The following is a 24,219-nucleotide window of genomic DNA, read 5'->3' as shown; positions in this document are numbered from 1 at the left end:
TATCATTCTTCTTCTTCTTCTTATTATTATTATTATTATTATTATTATTATTATTATTATTATTATTTATTATTATTATTATTATTATTATTATTATTATTATTATATTATTATTATTATTATTATTTTATGTTTGACTTTTGCTTTACATTTGTACAAGTTGGCTCCAAGTCTCACCCAGAGACCTCAAGAGACAACAAGTTGGAGTTCATGTTGGTGTTATGCCTAGTGTGCCATATATTTGGTTTTGTACATAGTGTTGTTCTAGAGAATGTTTAAGAAACCATAAGAAAATTATGTTTGTTTTAAAACTTGAGATTACATAGGAAGTATTTTGCGTAGGATATGAGCAGTTCCCATGAGCACTATCTTTTGAATTTCTACCATTTTGGGGTTTCCTGGTATCTGAGCTACGTAGCAATCAGCCCCTTTTTCTATCATTCCCAGGACACCTATGGCAACAGGCATTGTTTTAGTCTTCAGGTTCCACATTTTGCTAATTTCTATTTCAAGATCTTTATATTTGCTCAGTTTCTGGTAGGTCTTGACAGATATGTTCATATCGATTGGGACAGTCATATCAATGAGGAGGCATGATTTTTGTCTGAAGTCTTTCAATATGATGTCTGGCCTATTCTCGTCTATCTTTCTGTCAGTTTGAATGGTGAAGTTCCAGAAGAGTGAGATGTGATCATTTTCAAGCACTGGAGGGTATTTGCCATAGAGAGGTTTTTCTTGCCATTTATCATTCAGAATATCTAAGGCCGCAGATTTAGCACGGGTTTTCATGCGCTTAGCTTTTTCTGTGCCTGTTTCTTGTATGTTTATCTCTAATTCCGGAATTTGTTGTATTTGGAATTCACTTAGATATTCCTTTGCCTGTTTTGTTACTGAGTATGATGCTTTCTTGTTTTAATGTTTTGAGACAAGTTTTAACATCCAGTCCTCAGAGTTTTTCAGGTAGGTGTCTAGGCCAATTGTAGCAATCTTCACTGTTATTGCCAGTTGTAAAAGTCCACGGCCTCCCTCTTTTCTTGGCAGATAAAGTCGTTCTGTATCTGTGTTTCCTGCAATTTTTATCATGGGGCAAGTTTTGCCTTCCCGTTTTTGTCCGTTACCTGAGCAGAAGTAGTGAATGCATATATCACCTCTGTGGTGTACTATAGTCTGGCTGTCGTACCTTGTCCTAAGAAAACTCTGACCCTCCCCATATATACATGTTTTTGCTTTTTTAATTTTAATTTTGTTTTGTTTTTGTGTGTTGTAAGTCGTCTTTTGATATTGTCCTCAATGTCTTGGACTCTTGTGGCCAATAAAGGAAATCAGTTATTAATTTTATTATTATTATTATTAGTAGTAGTAGTAGTAGTAGTAGTAGTAGTAGTAGCAGCAGCAGCAGCAGCAGTAGTAGTAGTTGTAGTAGTAGTAGTAGTAGCAGCAGCAGCAGCAGCAGTAGTAGTAGTAGTAGTAGTAGTAGTAGTAGTAGCAACAGCAGCAGTAGTAGTGGTAGTAGTAGTAGTAATAGTAGTAGTAGTAGTGTTGCTGCTGTTACTGTTGCTGCTGTTGTTGTTGTTGTTGTTGTTGTTGTTGCTGATGTTGTTGCTGTTGTTGTTGTTGTACTTGTTGTTGTTGTACTTGTTGTTGTTGTTGTTGTGGTGGTGGTGGTGGTGGTATTGGTGGTTGTTGTTGTTGTTGTTGTTGTTGTTTTGCAATATCCTTTTGAGATTTTCAGGGAAAACTCATAATTCCAAGAGTTGATCTCAAATCCATGAAATGTCCTCCGAAACGTAAGTGATTCCAAATCAAATGTTACCATTTTCTTCAAAATTTTCACTGAAGAAGAATTCTACATTGTCACATGAACAGTTAAAAAAAAAAACTAAAAAAAGGTAAAGAGATTCATTATAAACAAAAGAAAAAAGACAGGATGGTCACCAGAAGGAAGCAGAATGCAATTTAGCTTGAACTATTCTGAGCAGGACAAATTCTCAGGTCTTCAGGTCTCTCGTCTTGCCTGTCTTGCTATGTAGTTGCAATACTTGGACAATGCCTGGGGCCCTTTGGAGATGCCTAAAATCCTTCGGCACCTGCAAACTTTGTAGGAATATAGGTTACCTATTTCTTTACTACCCACAAGGGACTAAACACAGAGGGGACAAACAAGGACAGACATAGGTATTAAGTCGATTACATCGACACCAGTGCGAAACTGGTACTTAATTTATCGACCCCGAAAGGATGAAAGGCAAAGTTGACCTCGGCGGAATTTGAACTCAGAATGTAGCGACTGATGAAATACCTATTTCTTTATTACCCACAAGGGGCTAAACACAGAGGGGACAAACAAGGACAGACACACGGATTAAGTCGATTATATCAACCCCAGTACGTAACTGGTACTTAATTTATCGACCCCGAAAGGATGAAAGGCAAAGTCGACCTCGGCGGAATTTGAACTCAGAACGTAAGGGCAGACGAAATACCTATTTCTTTACTACCCACAAGGGGCTAAACACAGAGGGGACAAACAAGGACAGACACACGGAGTAAGTCGATTATATCAACCCCAGTGCGAAACTGGTACTTAATTTATCGACTCTGAAAGGATGAAAGGCAAAGTCGACCTTGGCGGAATTTGAACTCAGAACATAACGGCTAACGAAATACTGCTAAGCATTTCGCCCGGCGTGCTAACAATTCTGCCAGCTGGCTCCCTTAAATATAGGTTACCATTGGTCAGGTTTCACACCCAACCAATGACTCTACTCAGAAACTGGGATGTGTCCTGTTTCCTGTATGATTCGAGGTAGTGTCAGCTCAAATTTTTTGGTCATGTTGCTCGATTTTTCAGATCCAGATCTTGTGTTGTGTTCTCTTCTCTGGCTGGGGTTATGGCTTGTGTTGGTTGACCATATACTACATGGTCAGGGCAGACAAAAAAGTATCTCGCAGAGATGTGGATTGGCTGGGACACTGCTCAGAGATTTGCTCAGGATGAGCCAAGCAAATACTGACAGATGATGAATGCAGAAATGTGCTGTTACGTTCTGAGTTCAAATTCCGCCGAGGTCGACTTTGCCTTTCATCCTTTTGGGGTCGATAAATAAAAGTACCACTTTCGCACTGGGGTTGATGTAATCGACTTAATCCCTTTGTCTATCCTTGTTTGTCCTCTCTATGTTTAGCCCCTTGTGGGCAATAAAGAAATATATAATAGCACCCCCACCATGACCACCACCTCATTTGACCTGATCATCTTCATTATCCTCGTCTCTTCAGAGACAATATGGCAGAAAGATGTCTTTCCACTTCCAAATTTACATGAACGTATTAAATATAATCATACATGCATATATTTCACTCAAATCTGCTTGTATCTCTAATTAATAATGTGACCCCCTTTGGTCAAGAATGACCATGGGATTGCACCTAGAAAGTTACCCTCCAAAGCACAAGTCTGGGCAAAGTTGTTTATGGAAGACTAGCAGTCGCCCATGCATACCAGACTCCCCTCTCCTCGCCACCGATGTTATCAAGGGAAAGGCAAAGGGGCCGATACAGCTTGGCACCAATGACGTCGCAGCTCATTTATTAACGTGCAAGTGGCAGAGCACTCCACAGACACGTGTACCCTTAACGTAGTTCTCGTGAGAGATTCAGTGTGACACAGAGTGTGACAAGGCTGGCCATTTGAAATACAGGTACAACAGAAACAGGAAGAAAGAGTGAGAGAAAGTTGTGGCGAAAGAGTACAGCATGGATCACCACCATCGCCTGCCAGAGCCTCGTGGAGCCTTAGGTGTTTTCGCTCAATAAACACTCACAACGCCCGGTGTGGGATTCGAAACCGCAATCCTACGACCACGAGTCCGCTGCCCTACCCACTGGGCCATTGTGCCTCCACCTAATTAATATATTCATATGTATATTTTCATGTAACTATACTTATGAGAAGTGTTCTTCATTTTAACTAAAGTTACTCATGTATGGGAGTAGCTACCGACAACCACCAAAATGTATTCTAATCAAAATAAATGAAATGGAGGTTAAAAAATGAGGTACTTTTGATATGCCAACTGACGAGACACATCTGCACCAATGATGCACTACAACTGTTTGCACAGCATCTCACCCTCGTGATTGGTTGCTTTTTAGCACATCTCATACGGCATGTATTTTAAGCATTTAATAATCAACAAAAAGAACACGTGGTAAGAAGCTCGCTAACAGCATTGTTTATTACTATAGCAACAGGCCCCTATATGCCTCTGGCTTTTGATTGGCAAAAATTACCCCAAATTTGCAAACTTTAAAAGCTATTAACTCTTTACTAATTTATGGCAAATATGAATTTCATGTCAATGATTACTTTAGGAAACTACACCAGTACATCAAATATGAAATCAAGTGGAACAAAAACTGAAGAAATTGAGATTACATAGAAATGGAAGAGAGATAGTGAAGTGCCAGGGTATACTCACAAGAAACAAAGATCACTAAGTTGTGGGCATGTAAACACACACACACAAAGAGATTATGACAGGCTTCTTTCAGTTTCCACCTACAAAATCCACTCACAAGGCTTTGATGGCCTAAGGCTAAAGTAGCCGACACCTGCCCAAGGTATCACACAGTAGAACTGAACCCAGAACCATGCAGTTGGAAAGCAAGCTTCTTACCACACAGTCACGCCTATCGTTTTTATTGTTTTTTTTTAAATTTTTTTTTTCCTTATTTATTTTCATTCTTATTTGTTTCATGAGAAGAGGACACAGTGTTGAGGTACAATGCTTTATGCCCAAGCATACGGAGTCGGGCTGAATGGAAGGCCAGAAAACCGAAATCAGTGACAAAACTGCGGGTCCCTGTCGAGTATTTCATTGTCCATCATTCAGAAGGTAGGAACTGCTCCACAACTGCAGGTTGTGACAAGTTAGTGAAGGGTATCCAGAACTTTCACATGGATACAAGAGGTAAGCAAATCATCATCATCATCACCATCACCATCATCATCATCATCATCATCATCATCATCATCATCATCATCACCATTATCATCATCATCATCATCATCATTCTCATCATCATCATCATCACCACCATCACCACCACCACCATCACCATCATCATCACCACCACCACCATCACCACCACCACCATCGTCATCATCATCATTTAACATCCATTTTCCATGCTAGCATGGGTTGGATAGTTTGAGCATGTATGTATACATATGTGTGTGTGTGTGTGTGGTGTGTGTGCATGAATGCATGTATGTTTGTTTATGAGTGTGTACATGTAAGTTAAGATGGCTGTGGTAAGTAGCTTGCTAACCAACCACATGGTTCCGGGTTCAGTCCCACTGTGTGGCATCTTGGACAAGTGTCTTCTACTATAGCCCCAGGCCGACCAATGCCTTGTGATGGATTTGGTAGACGGAAACTGTCGTATATATGTATATATATGTATATGCGTGTGTGTGTTTGTGTGTCTATGTTTGTCCCTCTAGCATTGCTTGACAACCGATGCTGGTGTGTTTACATCCCTGTCACTTAGTGGTTCGGCAAAAGAGACCAATAGAATAAGTACTGGGCTTACAAAAGAATAAGTCCCGGGGTCGAGTTGCTCGATTAAAGGCTGTGCTCCAGCATGGCCGCAGTCAAATGACTGAAACAAGTAAAAGAGAGAAATAGTACAGGTAACGCAAAGGGTGTCCCAAAATTAACTTTGTATTAAAGTAAAATCAGACAATTGTTTTAAAAACTCCCTTTTATTTATGTTTATCATGTTTATATATAAAACAGAAGTTGTGTGTGTGTCTGTCTACTCCAATTTAGATTCCTAACTACTCCCACATTTTGCGGTGCAGTTTAACCAAAAGCGGGTATCTTATAGTCGTGATTCATGTCGAGCCCTTCTGGGTATTAGCGCGCATTTACAATGAGTCTACGATTTTAAAACAAATTTACCATCATTTTTCCGCATTTTTAGTACATTTTTTGCTCGGTTTATATAAGGGAAGTAACTCTCTAAAAATGCTTATGTAGTTATTTCCCTTACAAACCCAAGCAACGCCGGGCGATACTGCTAGTGTTTAATAAGCAGTAAGAGTGTAAGACAGCAAGCTGAGGGAACTGTTAGCTTGTGGGGCAAATAGCTTAGTGGCATTTTGCCCAGGTTCAGGTATGGAAACAAGGATTAGAATGGAAGGGCCTTAGAGTCAACCTAGCTAAAACCAAAGTCCTTATAAGTAAGAAGGCAGGCAAACCACAAATCCCTGTAGGTAGATGGCCCTGCTCGATCTGTAGAAAAGGCATAGGCGCAGGAGTGGCTGTGTGGTAAGTAGCTTGCTTACACACCACATGGTTCCGGGTTCAGTCCCACTGCGTGTCTTCTACAATAGCCTTGGACCGACCAAAGCCTTGTGAGTGGATTTGGTAGATGGAAACTGAAAGAAGCCCGTTGTACATATGTATATATATATATATATATATATATATATATGTGTGTTTGTGTGTGTGCGTGTATGTTTGTGTGGCTGTGTTTGTCCCCCTAGCATTGCTTGACAACCGATGCTGGTGTGTTTATGTCCCCGTCACTTAGCGGTTCGGCAAAAGAGACCAACAGAATAAGTACTGGGCTTACAAAGAATAAGTCCCGGGGTCGAGTTGCTCGACTAAAGGCGGTGCTCCAGCATGGCCACAGTCAACTGACTGATACAAATAAAAGAGTAAAAGAGTATAGAGAGAGAAACTCTATAAGATGTACCCAGTGTAAGCTATGGACACATAAGAGGTGCAGCAATATCAAAGGAAGGCTAAATGGGAAGATAGTTTTTGTATGTGGCAGATGCTCGGGAGCAATATACACTGAAAATGTTCAGAGAACAACTTCTTCCACATTCCACGGAGAAAAACTACAAGTAGGTGACAGCTTCTGTTACCTAGGTGACCAAGTCAGTAGCAGGGGTGGGTGCTCTGAAAGTGTAGCTGCTAGAATAAGAATAACTTGGGCAAAGTTCAGAGAGCTCCTACCTCTGCTGGTGACAAAGGGCCTCTTGCTCAGAGTAAAATGTAGACTGTATGATGCATGTGTACAAACAGCCATGCTACATGGCAGTGAAACAAGGGCCATGACTGCTGAGGACATGCATAAGCTTGCAAGGAATGAAGACATTATGCTCCGCTGGATGTGTAATGTCAGTGTGCATACATGACAGGGTGTAAATGCCTTGAGAGAAAAGTTGGACCTAATTGGTTTGATCATGTGGTGAGAATGGATGAGGATAGCTGTGTGAAGAAGTGTCACACCCTAGCAGTTAAGGGAACCTGTGGTAGAGGTAGACCCAGGAGGACATGGGATGAGGTATGAAGCACAACCTTCAAACATTAGGCCTCACCGAGGCAATGACTAGTGACTGAGACCTTTCGAAATATGTTGTGCTTGAGAAGACCAGGCAAGCCAAGTGAGACCATAACCCATGGCCTATGCCAGGGGTGTAACCAGCCTACTTATGCACACCATTCTTTGATTGGACACTAAATTCTGCTTGCGAAGACCTGCTGAGGCAAGTGAAATTGAAATCAAATTTGGTGACGTGGCTGATGACAGCACCGCATGACTGGCATCCGTGCTAGTAAAATGCTAAGAGCACTATCCAAGAATGATTGTTGCCACAATTGCTGACTGGCTTTCGTGCCGGTGGCACATAAAAAACACCATTTGAGCGTGGCCGTTGCCAGGACCGCCTGACTGGCCCTCATTCTGGTAGCATGTAAAAGCACCCACAACACTCTCAGAGTGGTTGGCATTAGGAAGGGCATCCAGCTGTAGAAACTCTGTATATGTATATATATATATGTATGTGTATATATTATATATATATTTACATAAATTGATATATATATATATATATATATATATATATATGTTTTATATACAATATATATATATTTATATATATCTATATATATATATATAACATAAATTTATTATATATATATTCATCATCATCATCATCATCGTTTAACGTCCGTTCTCCATGCTAGCATGGGTTGGACGGTTCGACCGGGGTTCTGGGAAGCCAGAAGGCTGCACCAGGCTCCAGTCTAATCTGGCAATGTTTCTACAGCTGGATGCCCTTCCTAACGCCAACCACTCCGTGAGTGTAGTGGTGCTTTTTACGTGCCACCTGCACAGGTGCCAGGCGAGGCTGGCAACGGCCACGGTCAGATTGGTGTATTTTATGTGCTACCGGCACGGAAGCCAGTCGAGGCGGTGCTGGCATCGGCCACGAGTCGGATAGTGCTTTTTACGTACCACCAGACCAGGGATCCTGGCTGGTTCAATTCAATTTCGATTTTAATTTTGATTTTGATTTCGCTTGCCCCAACATGTCTTCACAAGCAAAGGGGGTTGGCATGGGTGCCTGTCGTACGGTCGCATTGGAGTATTTTACGTGCCACGGCCACGAGTCGGATAGTGCTTTTTACGTACCACCAGACCAGGATCCTGGCTGGTTCAATTCGATTTCGATTTCGCTTGCCCCAACATGTCTTCACAAGCAAAGGGGGTTGGCATGGGTGCCTGTCGTACGGTCGCATTGGAGTATTTTACATGCCACGGCCACGAGTCGGATAGTGCTTTTTACGTACCACCAGGCCAGGGATCCTGGCTGGTTCAATTCGGTTTCGATTTCGATTTCGCTTGCCCCAACATGTCTCGCAAGCATGGGGGGTTGGCATGGGTGTCTGTCGTCGGATGAGGTTCTATATCGACTTCGCTTGCCTCAACAGGTCTTTGTGTCCAAGGGAGGAAAGGCATTCATAAGTGGGCTGGGCTCACTTGTCCTGCCTGGTCTTCTCACGTACAGAATATTTCCAAAGGTCTCGGTCGCTGGTCATTCCTCAGTGAGGCCTAAAGTTCGAAGGTCGTGCTTCACCACCTCGTCCCAGGGTTTCCTGGGTTACCTCTTCCACGGGTTCCCTCAACTGCTAGGGATTGGCACTTTCTCACACACCTATCTTCATCCATTCTCGCCACATGACCATACCAGCGCAATCGTCTCTCTTGCACACCACAACTGATGCTTCTTAGGTACAACATTTCTCTCAAGGTGCTAACGCTCTGTCGAGTATGTACACTGACATTACACATCCATCGGAGCATACTGGCTTCATTCCTCACGAGCTACGCATGTCCTCAGCAGTCACGGCCCATGTTTCGCTGCCATGTAGCATGGCTATTCGTACACACGCATCATACAGTCTGCCTTTTACTCTGAGCGAGAGGCCTTTAGTCACCAGCAGAGGTAAGAGCTCCCTAAACTTTGCCCAGGCTTTCTTATTCTAGCAGTTACACTTTCAGCGCACCCACCCCAACTACTGACTTGGTCACCTAGATAACGGAAGCTATCAACTACTTCTAGTTTTTCCCTGGAAAGTGACGGAAGTTGTTTTCTGCAGATTTTCGGAGGTTAATGCTCCCGAGCATCTGCCACATACAAAAACTATCTTCCCAGTTAGCCTACCTTTGACATTGCTGCACCTCTTATGTGTCCATAGCTTACACTGGGTACATCTTATAGAGTTTCTACCAACACCTTTTCTACAGATCGAGCAGGGCCATCTTCCTGAAGACATTTGTGGATTGTCTACCTTCCTACTTATTAGTACTTTGGTTTTAGCTAGGTTGACTCTAAGGCCCCTTGATTCTAAACCCTCCTTCCACACCTGGAACTTCTCCTCCAGTTCTGATAGTGACTCAGCAATAAGAGCAAGGTCGTCAGTGTAGAGGAGCTCCCAGGGACAGCCTGTCTCGAATTCCTCCGTAATTGCCTGGAGTACTATGATAAATAGGAGGGGGCTGAGTACTGAACCCTGGTGGACCCCAACCTCTACTTTGAATTCTTCTGTGTACATGTTGCCAACCCTAACCTTACTTACGGCATCTCTGTACATGGCTTGCACAGTCCTCACCAGCCATTCATCTATCCCTGGTTTCCTCATTGACCACCAGATAAGGGATCGGGGGACCCTATCAAAAGCTTTCTCCATGTCAACGAAAGCCAGGTACAGGGGCTTATCTTTGGCTAGGTATTTCTCCTGCAGCTGCCTTACCAGGAATATAGCATCAGTGGTACTTTTCCCTGGCACGAACCCAAACTGCATCTCATCTAAACTAACTCTCTCTCTCTCTAATTAGTTGGGCTATGACCCTCTCCGTAACCTTCATTACTTGATCCAACAGCTTGATACCTCTGTAATTATTTGTACCTAGGGCATCACCTTTACCTTTGTAGCAGTTGACTAGTATGCTGCTGCACCAGTCATTGGGTATGACTCCTTCGTGTATCACCTGGTTGACTATACGGATGACTAGGTTATAGCCGACACTGCCAGATATTTTGAGCATCTCTGCAGTAATTCCTGATGGGCCTGGGGCTTTCCCTGTCTTCATGCTTCTAATTGCCTTAGCTACCACGGAACTATCAACTCGGATAGCTGGTCCCTCTGTAGGGTCAACATTCGGCAGACTCTCTTTATCCCATTCATTTTCCTCATTCAGCAACCTTTCATAGTGGCTCCTCATTCAGCAACCTTTCATATATATATATACATAAATTTATATATATATATATATATATTATATATATATATACATAAATTTATATATATATATACACATATAAAAAAAGGAAATGAAGAAAATGCTGACAAAATAATTTAAGTAAGGGAGAGTGTATATAATTAGGTGAAAGTTCTTTTTACCGGTTGCGCATTTGTTATGCTTATCAAAAGATAATTTTTTAAGAGAGATAGAGTTCCTTTCTGATAGATTTTTTTCTCTTATCTTATTTTTTTCTCTTTCTCAGATAGAGAGAAAAAAAATCTATCAGAAAGGAACTCTATCTCTCTTAAAAAAAATCTTTTGATAAGCATAACAAATGCGCAACCGGTAAAAAGAACTTTCACCTAATTATATACACTCTCCCTTACTTAAATTATTTTGTCAGCATTTTCTTCATTTCCTTTTTTTATATATCACAACTCGTGTTCCACATCTCCTTTTTTAAATATATATACATATATATATATATACATATATATATATATATATATACATATATATATATATATGTTATATATGTTACACATATATATCTATAAAAACTGCAAAAAACATCACAGAATATGTAACATCACCTCCCAGAAACAAGGTATTATTTATGACCATATATATATATATATATATATAACTCCAAGAAAGTTAGAGGCTGTGAATCTAACCACGGGATGATATCTATCCAATATACTGCTGGTAGAATACTCAATTATTAATACACAGGTGTTTTTTTATTGCATTGCAATTACATTACCGAGTGTACTAAATGGGTGAAGGTAAAGAGATATTTTACCATTAATTTATATAGCAATCAGAAAATGGAGGGGATCAATAGGTGGTTCATCAACTTTTAGACATTATATTATGTCAACTTATTTATTTATTTACTAAACTGACAATTACAACAATATACATACATGTATAACATATTATGCTTTACATATAAGATATAGAATATAGTAATATATAAGGATACCAGTAATTATTACGAAATAACATACATATATATAAATTGGGAAAATAGCTTACAGCTGTTTCGGCCAAGAGGTAAAAATACCTCATTCTACCGTTATTACTCAAGTAGACTGAAGTAATAGGTAGATGAAATTGAGGTACTTGGGTGTTTCTCTACACTTCATCAGAGATTTTAAAGTACATAATGTTAAGTTATAAATAAATACAAATATAAAATAATTAAAAATACACACACATTTAAATACTTATATATATTGATATACATATGCATAAATACTTTTATATGGTGGCTGCCCCCTCGTTATCGAGTAAGGCCATTGCACGAAGCTTAATCAATGTTGTTATCCTGCAATGTCTGAGCAAGAAGATTTTTTTTAAGTGAGGAAAGGCTGTACACTGAGTCAATCCCACTCACTAAGCAACAGCAGCCATAATCCGAAAAGAACAAGTCAACATCATCAATAACCACTGAGCCGCAAAATACTTTTATATATACTGATATGTACATACATATTTGCATAAATGCAAATAAATGCAAATAAATGCAAATATGTACACTACCGTCAGAAATTAATTAGCACCCTTGATTTGCTCACCATGAAGCATGGTGGAAGTGGTCTGATGGTGTGAGGGGCGTTCAGCTACAGTGGTGTTGGGCGGCTCTATGCCGTCGAAGGCAACATCAACGCAGCAAAGTACGTTGAGATAGTATGGGATACCTCTTTGGTGGCGAGGAGTACGTGCTGGCCAGTCACCTGACCTGAACCCTATTGAGAACCTCTGGAGTCGATTGGGTAGGGATTTGAATGTGCAGTAATACAGGAACCGACACGAGCTGTTTGGGGCACTTCTTGCTGCATGAGGGGCCATCCCTGCACAGTACCTGCAGGCACTCAAAGACAACATGCCGACCCATGTAGCAGTTGTCATTGCTGCCAAAGGAGGTGCAACAAGATATTGACTAAATTTCACGATTAATAACAATTATGTGGTGTGCTGGGATATGTTTTAATAAATTTTTGATTAAAAACGAGTTCATTTCTGATAATAAGTTAATTAAATTAAGAAAATGTAAGAAAATGTAGAAATTTGAGAAGTGCTAATTAATTTCCGACGCAAGTGTATGTTAGCAAATAGTAAATAAATAAATAAGTTAACATAACATAATATAATGTCTAAAAGTTGATGAACCACCAATTGATCCCCTCCCTCCTTGTTTCTCTCCTTGTTTTCTGTGTCCCTTTCTGTAGAAGAGCATAGGCTCGAAATGTAAAATACATTTTCTATTCCTGAGTGTTATACCAATACATCTGTTTGTTTTGTACACCAACCTGTCTTCATCTTTTGTTTTTTTTCGTAAACTCTCCCTATATATATATATATATATATTATATATATATTATATATATATAATACATACATACATACATACATACATACATACATACATACATAACATATAACATACATACAGGAGTGGCTGTGTGGTAAGTAGCTTGCTTACCAACCACGTGGTTCCGGGTTCAGTCCCACTGCATGGCATCTTGGGCAAGTGTCTTCTGCTGTAGCCTCGGGCCGACCAATGCCTTGTGAGTGGATTTGGTAGACGGAAACTGAAAGAATCCTGTCGTATATATGTATATATATGTATGTGTGTGTGTGTATATGTTTGTGTATCTGTGTTTGTCCCTCTAGTATTGCTTGACAACCGATGCTGGTGTGTTTACGTCCCCGTCACTTAGCGGTTCGGCAAAAGAGACCGATAGAATAAGTACTGGGCTTACAAAGAATAAGTCTTGGGGTCGATTTGCTCGACTAAAGGCGCTGCTCCAGCATGGCCGCAGTCAAAATGACTGAAACAAGTAAAAGAGTAAAGAGAGTATACATACATGCATACATACATACATACATACATACATACATACATACATACATACATACATACATATATAGAGAGAGAGCAATAGAGAGTTTGCTTTTTACTGACAGTTTTGAAAGTTACTAAATCTTAATTGTGTGTCTTGTTAAAACTCTCTGATATCCCAACCTTTAAAACAAGAATTTGGAGTCAAAAGTCTCTCCCAATTAGGAAGTTATATGTATCAACCCTAAAACAGGAACTGGGTGCTACTCTTGAGAACTTTTTAATTTTTTGCTTTATATTCTGTTTTTTTTTTCATTTATTTTTTTCCTTTTTGTTGTTTTTTCTCTCACCTATACCTTCACCATCACATGTACTGTTGCCGTATGAAGGCTGGGCAGATATTGCCTACAACTTCCTGATTGGTGGAAATGGTGAGGTCTACGAAGGCCGTGGTTGGACAGTACAGGGCACTCATACTAAACGCTATAATTCTAAATCAATTGGTAAGTCTCTTTTATGCTTGTCAGTGTGCTTGTAATGGATGTGTGTGTGTGTGTGGTAAGTAACTTGCTAACCAACCACATGGTTCTGGGTTCAGTCCCACTGCGTGACATCTTGGGCAAGGGTCTTCTGCTATAGCCCTGGGCCGAACAATGCCTTGTGAGTGGATTTGGTAGACGGAAACTGAAAGAAGCCTGTCGTATATATGTATATATATATGTGTGTATGTGTTTGTGTGTCTGTGTTTGTCCCTCTAGCATCGCTTGGCAACCGATGCTGGTGTGTTTACGTCCCCGTCGCTTAGCGGTTCGGCAAAAGAGACCGATAGAATAAGTACTGGGCTTACAAAACAATAAGTCCCGGGGTCGAGTTGCTCGACTAAAGGCGGTGCTCCAGCATGGCCGCAGTCAAATGACTGAAACAAGTAAAAAAAATATATATATATCTATATATTGGTAAAAACGGTAAGATAACAAAAGAAAGAAAGAGACCTCAATATTATGTAAATAGAGGAAATTTATCTGTAAAATAATATGTGACAATTATTCGGTATATATGTATGTATGAATGTATGTATGTATGTATGTATGTATGTATGAATGTATGTATGTATGCATGTATGTATGTATGCTTGTATGTATGCATGTACGTATGCATGCATGTATGTATCTATGTATATATGCAGTATGTATGCATGTATGCATGTATGCATTGTGTATATATATGTTATATTAGATATATATTATATATATGATAATATATATATATAATATTTGACAATTTTGTACAAGACATTGTAGATCTTTAACTGGGCTAAAAAGTCACATTCATCGATCACAGCACCAGTAACAGTTAAGCTTCGTGCAATGGCCATCTTCGATAACGAGGGGGCAGCCATAATGTATGTATGTATATATATATATATATATATATATATATATATGTATATGTATATATATATAGATTGATAGATAGATAGATACGCGCCTATATATATAGGCGCAGGAGTGGCTATGTGGTAAGTAGCTTACTATCCAACCACATGGTTCCGGGTTTAGTCCCACTGCGTGGCATCTTGGGCAAGTGTCTTCTGCTATAGCCCAGGGCCGACCAATGCCTTGTGAGTGGATTTGATAGTCGGAAACTGAAAGTAGCCTGTCGTACATATGTATATATATATATGTACATATATGTAAGTGTGTTTGTGTGTGTGTGTGTTTGTCCCCTTAGCATTGCTTGACAACCGATGCTGGTGTGTTTACGTCCCCGTCACTTAGCAGTTCAGCAAAAGAGACCGATAGAATAAGTACTGGGCTTACAAAGAATAAGTCCCGGGGTCGATTTGCTTGACTAAAGGCGGTGCTCCAGCATGGCCGCAGTCAAATGACTGAAACAAGTAAAAAGAGAGAGTAAAAGAGAATATATATATATATGTGTGTATGTATGTTTATATACACATGTATGTATATATATATATATTGACAATCTTTTTACAAGGGTGTGCTAAAAAGTTCCTGGCTATGGGTAAAAGAAAATACTGGCAATAGCTTTGTTGTGGAGAACAGGCGAAGCCACAATCCAAAAAGAACCTCCGGGCAAAAACGGTTCTTGTTCCCGTTTGGTGGGATCACATTGGGGTCATCCACTTTCAGCTGCTACCAACTAAGGCAACTATTACTGATCACACCTATTGCCAACAATTACAGAGTTTGCATGCAATTTGAAAGAAAAAAGAGGTCTGATTTCACAAATTGTAAGATCTGTTTCGTTAGTTACTTAGTTAGTTAGTTAGTTAATTTGACTTAAAAGCAAATAGCAAGGCCATGTAGGGGGACATGGAGTGTAATACAGGGTGGTGTTCATGTAAAGAGTTCAGGCCACTTGAGGTCAAGGAAGGCTTTGAACAAAGCGGCTCGTCGGCATTCTTCACCATCTCGTCTGGCAGCTTGTTCCACGGATCCGCAACCCGGATGGAGAAAGCTCCTCTCCTTCGATTGAGATGAAATCGTCGCAGGTAGAGCTTTTCGGAATGACCCCGCAGCCGACGCTCTGGAGCAGGAGTGAAGAACAGCTCTTTCAGAGGTTACACTTTCCGCTTATGATGTTGTGGGCGAGAATGAGATCAACACGGCGGCGGCGATAATGCAAACCCCCACACTGCATGGATTACTTCAGAAAAATTAACTCAAAGCCACAAACCCACTCTCTTAAGACAATATGTTTGTGGTTTTGTGTTACTTTGACTCTTATTTTTAGCAAGAGTAGTGCTTGTCAATATCTTCTCTCACTTTTGTGACCTATATTAAAATATTTATATATATGTATGTTCGTATGTATGTATGTATGTATGTATGTATGTATGTATGTATGTATGTATGTATGCATGCATGTATGTATGTATGTATGTATTTGTGAAAGTATGTATGTATGTATGTATGTATGTATGTATGTATGTATGCATGCATGCATGTATGTATGTATGTATGTATGTATGTATGTATGTATGTATGTATGTATGTATGTATGTATGCATGCATGTATGTATGTATGTATGTATGTATGTATATGTAATTATGTATATATTTAAGATTCTACAAAGATTTCTATTTTGTTTCATTCTTCAAGGAATTTGTATGCTGGGCAGTTTTCAGAAATATGTACCCACTCCATTGGCAATGGAATCGTTGAAGAAAATGATTAACTGTTCACTCTACAAGGGACAAATCATTCCAAATTATACTCTTGCAGGGCATCGTGATTTGGGAAATACAGATTGCCCAGGGACCGCTTTGTATAATGTCATAAAGAAGTGGCCGCATTTCATAAAAAAAATTATGTAAAAATTAAGATGTATGTTTGATTATATGCCTATACATAGATATTCATGTAAGCCTGTGTATATGAGTGTGTGAGTGCGTGTATGTGTATGTATGAATATATATCTATATCTGTATATTATATATAAATATATACATACATTACATGCATACATATATGTATGCATGTATGTATATGTATGTGTGAAACATATTTGTATGTATGTCTCCATATATATATATATATACATTTTTTTTTTTTTTCAAAATAAGCAACAAGAATGACTCCGGTAATTTGGTACGATCGTTTCATACTACATTATTTTATAATTTTTTAAAGTTTAAGATTTAATAAATGATGTATTAGTACGAACGATCGTACCAATTAATACACAAGTTATTCTTGTTGCTTATTTTGACTACAATCATCCACGGATTTTTATGGATAATTCCATACAGAATTCTGGTGCATCTAAATTATGTACCATATTCATTTGAATCTAATTTTGCTTAACTTATATACATATATATATATTCAAAATAAGCAACAAGAATGACTGCGGTAATTTGGTACGATCGTTTATACTACATCATTTTATTAAATGTTGTAAGTATTTAATAAAATGATGTAGTACGAAACGATCATACCAAATTACCGAAGTTATTCTTGTTGCTTATTTTGACTATAATCACCCACGGATTTTTATGGATAATACCATACAGAATTCTGGTGCATCTAAATTATGTACCATATTCATTTGAATCTAAATTTTTGCTTAACTTATATACATATATATATATATATATATATATATATGCACTGAGTCCATCCCAAAAAATGTATATACACTTCAGGATAGGAAAAATCTGCATAGATATTTTAATTCAGTGTTATCGCAGTATATTCAGTGTCTTCACAATTTGATAAAACATCAAAAGTGGTATCTATATTTATAGAGCTACTTATACAAGTTGAATATGTACAAAGAATTTTCCTTCCCTGATGTGTATATACATTTTTTTGTATACACACACACACATACACATTTATATAAATATATACACACATATATGAATGCATGTAACAATGGGTTGATAATGTAGTTCCCAATATATACACAAATGTTTAATCTCCTCTTCTGAAGATCTGGTGTTTCAGTCTTTCTATTCAATTATCCACATAATGTTTACTACATAACATACTGATATTTGCAAGTGAAACATGTGTAAAAACTATGTAATTTCTGATGTCATTATAAATAAAAGTACTGAAACTACCTGTTGTCCTGTTTTATTCTACTCTTATACACACACACACACACACACTACTAATAGTTTCATGCACTGGGTATGTAGTCTCCAAGCAATCTATGGGCTCTGAGCACATGGTCTATTCTGTTTGCAAATCATGATGCTGATTCAAGAGAAATCATGAGAAAAAAACAAAGGTAGACCTACTTTTATTCACCCTTCTATTTTTTTGCATTTACCTTCTTGTTTTTCTCATGCTTTTTTTGTAGTAGCATCCTGATTTCCATGTCAGCATGGAAAATAGACATTAAACAATTATTGTGGCACGTAAAAAGCACCATCCGATCGTGGTCATTTGCCAGCCTCATCTGGCACCCATGCAGGTGGCACATAAAAAGCACCCACTACACTCTCGGAGTGGTTGGCGTTAGGAAGGGCATCCAGCTGTAGAAACACTGCCAGATCAGACTGGGCCTGGCGCAGCCTCCTGGCTTCCCAGACCCCAGTTGAACCGTCCAACCCATGCAAGCATGGAAAACGGACGTTAAACGATGATGATGATGAAGATGTTTGGGTGAATATTCTTTTTTGATTGTGTTTTGGCATTTTGTCTCTATCCAACCACTATGCAGAATGCTTGCTGTTGTTGAAAAGAATTAATTTTCCATCACAGCTAACAATACAATGCAAAAATGGTTCACTTTTATGCCACTACAGCAAAGAACAGCAAGTTTCAAGATGATGTTCCATTTGATGCTTGTTCAGTTCATGTGGTATCCACTTGTCCAGCTTTTTTACCATGCCAGTTGTTTCAGATGGTCCAATACAGTTAGAATTGAAACATCAAACCTTGCTGCTAATTCACATGTAGTTTGAGATGTATCTGCTTCCACTACAGTTTCCAGCTCATCATTATCCACCTTGGTTCCAGGTCTACCACGGGGCTGATTTTCAAGAGTAAAGTCACCAGACCGGAACTTCTCAAACCACCGACATACAGTGTGCTCATTCACCACATCTTCACCAAACACCTCATAGATGTTTCGAGCTGTCTGGGATGCATTGGTTCCATGATGGAACTCCTCTCTTTTACTATCTATTTTACTTGTTTCCGTCATTTGACTATGGCCATGCTGGAGCACCGCCTTTAGTCGAGCAAATCAACCCCAGGACTTATTTGTTGTACGCCTTGTACTTATTCTATCGGTCTCTTTTGCTGAACCGCTAAGTTATGGAGACATAAGCACACCAGCATCAGTTTTCAAGCGATGTTGGGGGGACAAACACAGACACACAAACATATACACACACGCGCACACATATATGTATATGCATATATACGAAGGGCTTCTTTCAGTTTCCATCTACCAAATCCACTCACAAGGCTTTGGTCGGCCCGAGGCTATAGTAGAAGACACTTGCCAAAGGTGCCATACAATGGGAATGAACTCAGAACCATGTGGTTGGTAAGCCAACCCACTAGTTCAAAAAAATTGATTTACGAGAGAAAACTCACAATATAATCAGACACCATGAATTGCATTTCAAAAAGTGATGATGTAATTCTTCAATGTTGAAAAACAAAGATTCGTCAAGATAAGACATTTGAGTTAATGACTACGAGACTTGGTGCATAAGAAAATCATACATTTCATTCATAACAACCTGATATCTATATATATAAAAATCAACTTGTGTGTCTGTGTGTGTATCTGTGTGTGTGTCTGTGTGTTTAACTTCCTGGCACATCTCCTCCTAGCCAACAAATCGTGGAACCACCAAAAATGGGTCACTTAAAGTTTAGGCGAATGAAAATTGAACTGCGCTATTTCTGTTCCGAAATTCATCTCGCAAGTGCAAAAATCGATAATTTGTTTGTTTAGGCCTTATCCCACACATTTAATAGTGAACTTTACTCAGTCAGCTGTTTGACGTGAACTGTGTTCACCACATGTGCAAGCATGCGTAAATTGCATGAAAAATAAAAAATCAAGATATAAAAATGAATCACCGTAAACATTGTAGAAATTCGGCAAAGAAATGAAGTTTCAGGATGTAGCCTGGAGGGTTTTTTCATATTAATCGTATTGACTTTGTGAACACATACCAATTGTTTTCATAACATTTTTAACGCTTTGAATTAAATGTGACCATTTTGCAAAGCCGGGCAATACTGCTAGTATACATATATATGCATGGCTGTGTGGTAAGAAGCTTGCATCCCAACCACATAGTTCTGGGGGTTCAATCCCACTGTGTGGCCCCTTGGGCAGGAGTCTGCTACTACAGTCTCAGGCCAACCAAAGCCTTGTGAGTGGAATTATCTTTTATTATTTAATTTTACTTCTTTCAGTTATTAAAATGTGGCCATGCTGGGGCACCATCTTGAAGAATTTATAGTTGAACGTATCGATGCCAATACTTTTTTTTAAAGCCTGGTATTTATTCTATTGATCTCTTTTGCCAAACCACTAAGTTATGGGGACATAAATACATCAACACTGGTTGTCAAGCAGTGGAGGGAGGGACAAACACAGACATATACATAGATATATACATGGATATATAAGAAGGCTTCTTTCAGTTTCTGTCTATCAAATCCATTCACAAGGCTTTGGTTGGCCTGAGGCTATAGTAGAAGGCACTTGCCCAAGATATCACGCAGTGGGACTGAACCCAGAACCATGTGGTTTGGAAGCAAACTTCTTACCACACAGCCACATCTACACCTATTTGGTTGATGGAAACTAAAAGAAGCCCATCGTATATGTGTGTGTATGTGTGTGCTTGTGTGTGTGTGCATTTGTATCTATTTCCTTACTACCCACAAGGGGCTAAACACAGAGGGGACAAACAAGTATAAACAAACAGATTAAGTCGATTATATCGACCGCAGTGCGTAACTGGTACTCATTTAATCGACCCCGAAAGGATGAAAGGCAAAGTCAACCTCAGTGGAATTCAAACTCAGAACGCAACAGCAGACGAAATACCGCTAAACATTTTGCCCGGCATGCATTTGTATCTGTGTTTGTCCCCCACAGCTACTTGATAACCAGTGTTGGTGTGTTTATGTCCCCAAGACTTAGCAGTTCAGCAAAAAGCAGTAGAATAAGTCCCAGGCTTAATATAGATTAGCACCTGGGGCAATTCATTTGACAAAAAAATTCAAGGCAGTACTCCAGCATGGCCACAGTCTAATGACTGAAACAAGTAAAAGAGATAAAAAAAAAAGATACAATGAAACGGTTATGAAGGTCCATACATGTAAAATAGGAATAAAAAGGGGTCCAGAGGTGGAAAAATGGTTGAGAAGCACTGGATTTAACCCTTGAAGGGATACCCCAGCATTGTCACAATCCAGGGAACAAAACAAGTGACAGAAAAATGGTAAAATATACATCATAGAACCCCTACAGTGGTACATATCAGTTCTCAAAATGCAAACTTATTTTATTATATACGTTTTGTAATTTGTATTGAGTGTGAATTGAAACAATTGTAGGTAATGTTAATTAATTAATAAATTAATTTATGTCTATGAAATCTCTCTTTTTAAAATTTTCTTACTTAATAATTTCTTTGGTGTTCGTATTTTGATGCTCTTTTATAGGGGACATTTATTTAATAATAATAATAATAATAATAATAATAATAATATTAATAATAATAATAATAATAATAATGAAATTATTGTATACAGTGCTTAGGTGCACCACAACTTGTCAGAAAGTGCGTATAAAGTGTATGCAGTAATGTACAAATGTCTGGAAAGCGAACAATGTATGAGTCATATATATGTTTGTGTGTGTATGGAGGGAGAAAATCAGGTGTAGTTTTGGCGAATCTCAGAAAGCATGGAAGTTTTGAAGATGCAGTGCTCCGACAACTACAACTGATCCGGCAGTTTGTTCCATGCTTCAGCAACTCTCAGCATGAAAAAATGCTTCCTAAAGTCAAGGGAGCTATGCTGTTTTCTGACTTTGTAAATATGTCCATGGGTGTTAGACAGGTGGAGTTTGAAAAAGGTGCTCAGAGTTATTGTTAGTAAGATGGTTGATAATTGATAATTAACCATCTTGCTGAAACATGGAACAAACTGCCGGCATCAGTTGTTTGTTGTCGGAGCACTGCATCCTTCAAAACTTCCATGCTTCCTGAGATTCGCCAACACTACACCTGATTTTCTCCCGTCCATACACACACAAGCATGTATCTGACTCATACACTGTTCACTTTCCAGACATTTGTACATTACTGCATATGCTTTATACACACTTTTGACAAGTTGTGGTGCACCTGAGCACTGTATACAATAATTTCATTATATTATATTCTCACTTCTAATAAAATATTGAAAAAGAGAGAAAATGCCACCCTCTCTTTTGCAAGAGAAATTAATTTTGGCATTGAGGGCTAAACTACTCATTTCATGATCACAATTAAAAAGCGCTTATATTTACTTTAAAAATAAAAGGTGGAGCCACAGACGTATGATGGAGAATTATTATCTATATATATAAAACTGAAGTCGTGTGTGTGAGAGTCTGTCTCCTCCGATTTAGATTCCTAACTACTCCCACATTTTGCGTGCAGTTTAACCAAAAGCGGGTATCTTATAGTCGTGATTCATATCAAGGCCTTCTGGGTATTGCGCGCGTCTACATGAGTTATCCCCTACGATTTTAAAAAACATTTACCATCATTTTTTTCCATTTTTAATGTATTTTTTTTGCTATTATATAAGGGAAGTAACTCTCTAAAAATGCTTATATAGTTATTTCCCTTACAAACCCGAGCAACACCGGATGATACTGCTAGTTATTATAAATATTCCGTTTCAAATCTGAACCAGGGTGAGACAACTCCCACAGATTTCGCTGTTTTTACTTTCGTTTTCATGGACAAACAAACAGGCACTCTCATATAGAACAATAACTTTACCAAATCCAGGTCACTCATTATGTGAGTGAACCTATGATGGCACTGAAAGGGCCACAGGTCAAGTGGATGATGCATTTGTCACAGTTTGAATAGGCTGTATTCCCAAGAAGTATTGCAAGATTCAGTTTCGAATCTGAACCATGGTGAGGCTACTCTTACAGATCTGTTGTCTTAACTTTCATTTTGACGGATAAACAGACAGACAGACAGACAGAAATTTAATTTTATATATACAGATTTATTGAAGAAATATCTCTTCACAATACAATATATTAAACCAGTGTTAACTTGGATGGAACCATCCCTATAAGCGGTTTATATATCCTCATATGGACTGTAATGTGACCTCGTGTGTACCGTTGGCGATTTTTTTTCCTCTGCCTTCCCTTCTCTGGATCTTTCCTTCTCCTATGTTTCCGATGAAGAGCTTCGCTCGAAACGTTAAACCCTTCTTCTTTCCTTGTTTCCTGAGCATCCAATAATACTAAATTTGTTCCCGTCCTCGCGTTGTTGTGTTTTTTTGTGCTTTCTTTTTTGATTAACTATATATTATATATATATATAATACATACACACATATATAAATATATATTTAATATATATATATATATACATATATTTATATATATATATATATATATATATTTATAATATATATTTATATGTTTATATTTATATATATATATATATATATATATATATATATATATATATATATATATATATATATATATATATATATAATATTATATATATATATATATATTTATATTATATATATATATATATATATATATAAGTAGATAAATGAATTATCTTATTACAGATAATTTGAAAGATAACCGAAGAGAAAGCTGCATATGGACTCCTTATTCATTCGGAATTAGGAATTTTGCAGACTTCGAAACATATGTCGAAATAAAATACAGGAATTTTGTTAAATCTTCGCTCAGCTCCATTCTTTCCTATACTTATATATATATATATATATATATATATATATTATGACGAACTGGTGTCCCGTCCAGGTGGGGAACCTATACACCAAAGAAATCGGGAAACCAGCCCTTATGAGCCAGAAATGGCTCGAGAAGGAAGAAACATTCAAGCGTGATTGTTACCTGCGTCACCTTACTAGCACTTGTGCTGGTGGCACGTGAAAAAACATTCAAGCAAAGTCGTTGCCAGTGCCATTGGACTGGCTCCTGAGCAGGTGGCATGTAAAGAGCACCATTTGAGTGTGGC

At 38.5% G+C, this 24,219-nt stretch overlaps 1 protein-coding gene across 1 annotated transcript in view; it reads left to right on the top strand.

Annotated features, from left to right (window-relative positions):
• Nucleotides 1–24,219, top strand: part of LOC115225723 (peptidoglycan recognition protein 3) — a 45,960-nt gene that overhangs the window by 9,755 nt on the left and 11,986 nt on the right. The window contains exons 3-6 of the mRNA XM_036514507.1: nucleotides 1,733–1,787; nucleotides 4,764–4,973; nucleotides 13,852–13,965; nucleotides 16,589–16,802. Of these exons, the coding sequence (XP_036370400.1) occupies nucleotides 1,733–1,787; nucleotides 4,764–4,973; nucleotides 13,852–13,965; nucleotides 16,589–16,802 (593 nt within the window). The remainder of the gene's footprint in view (nucleotides 1–1,732; nucleotides 1,788–4,763; nucleotides 4,974–13,851; nucleotides 13,966–16,588; nucleotides 16,803–24,219) is intronic.

Source organism: Octopus sinensis, linkage group LG28, assembly GCF_006345805.1.
Source record: "Octopus sinensis linkage group LG28, ASM634580v1, whole genome shotgun sequence".
Lineage (NCBI taxonomy): Eukaryota > Metazoa > Mollusca > Cephalopoda > Octopoda > Octopodidae > Octopus > Octopus sinensis.
This window is presented reverse-complemented; position numbering and strand designations above follow the sequence as displayed.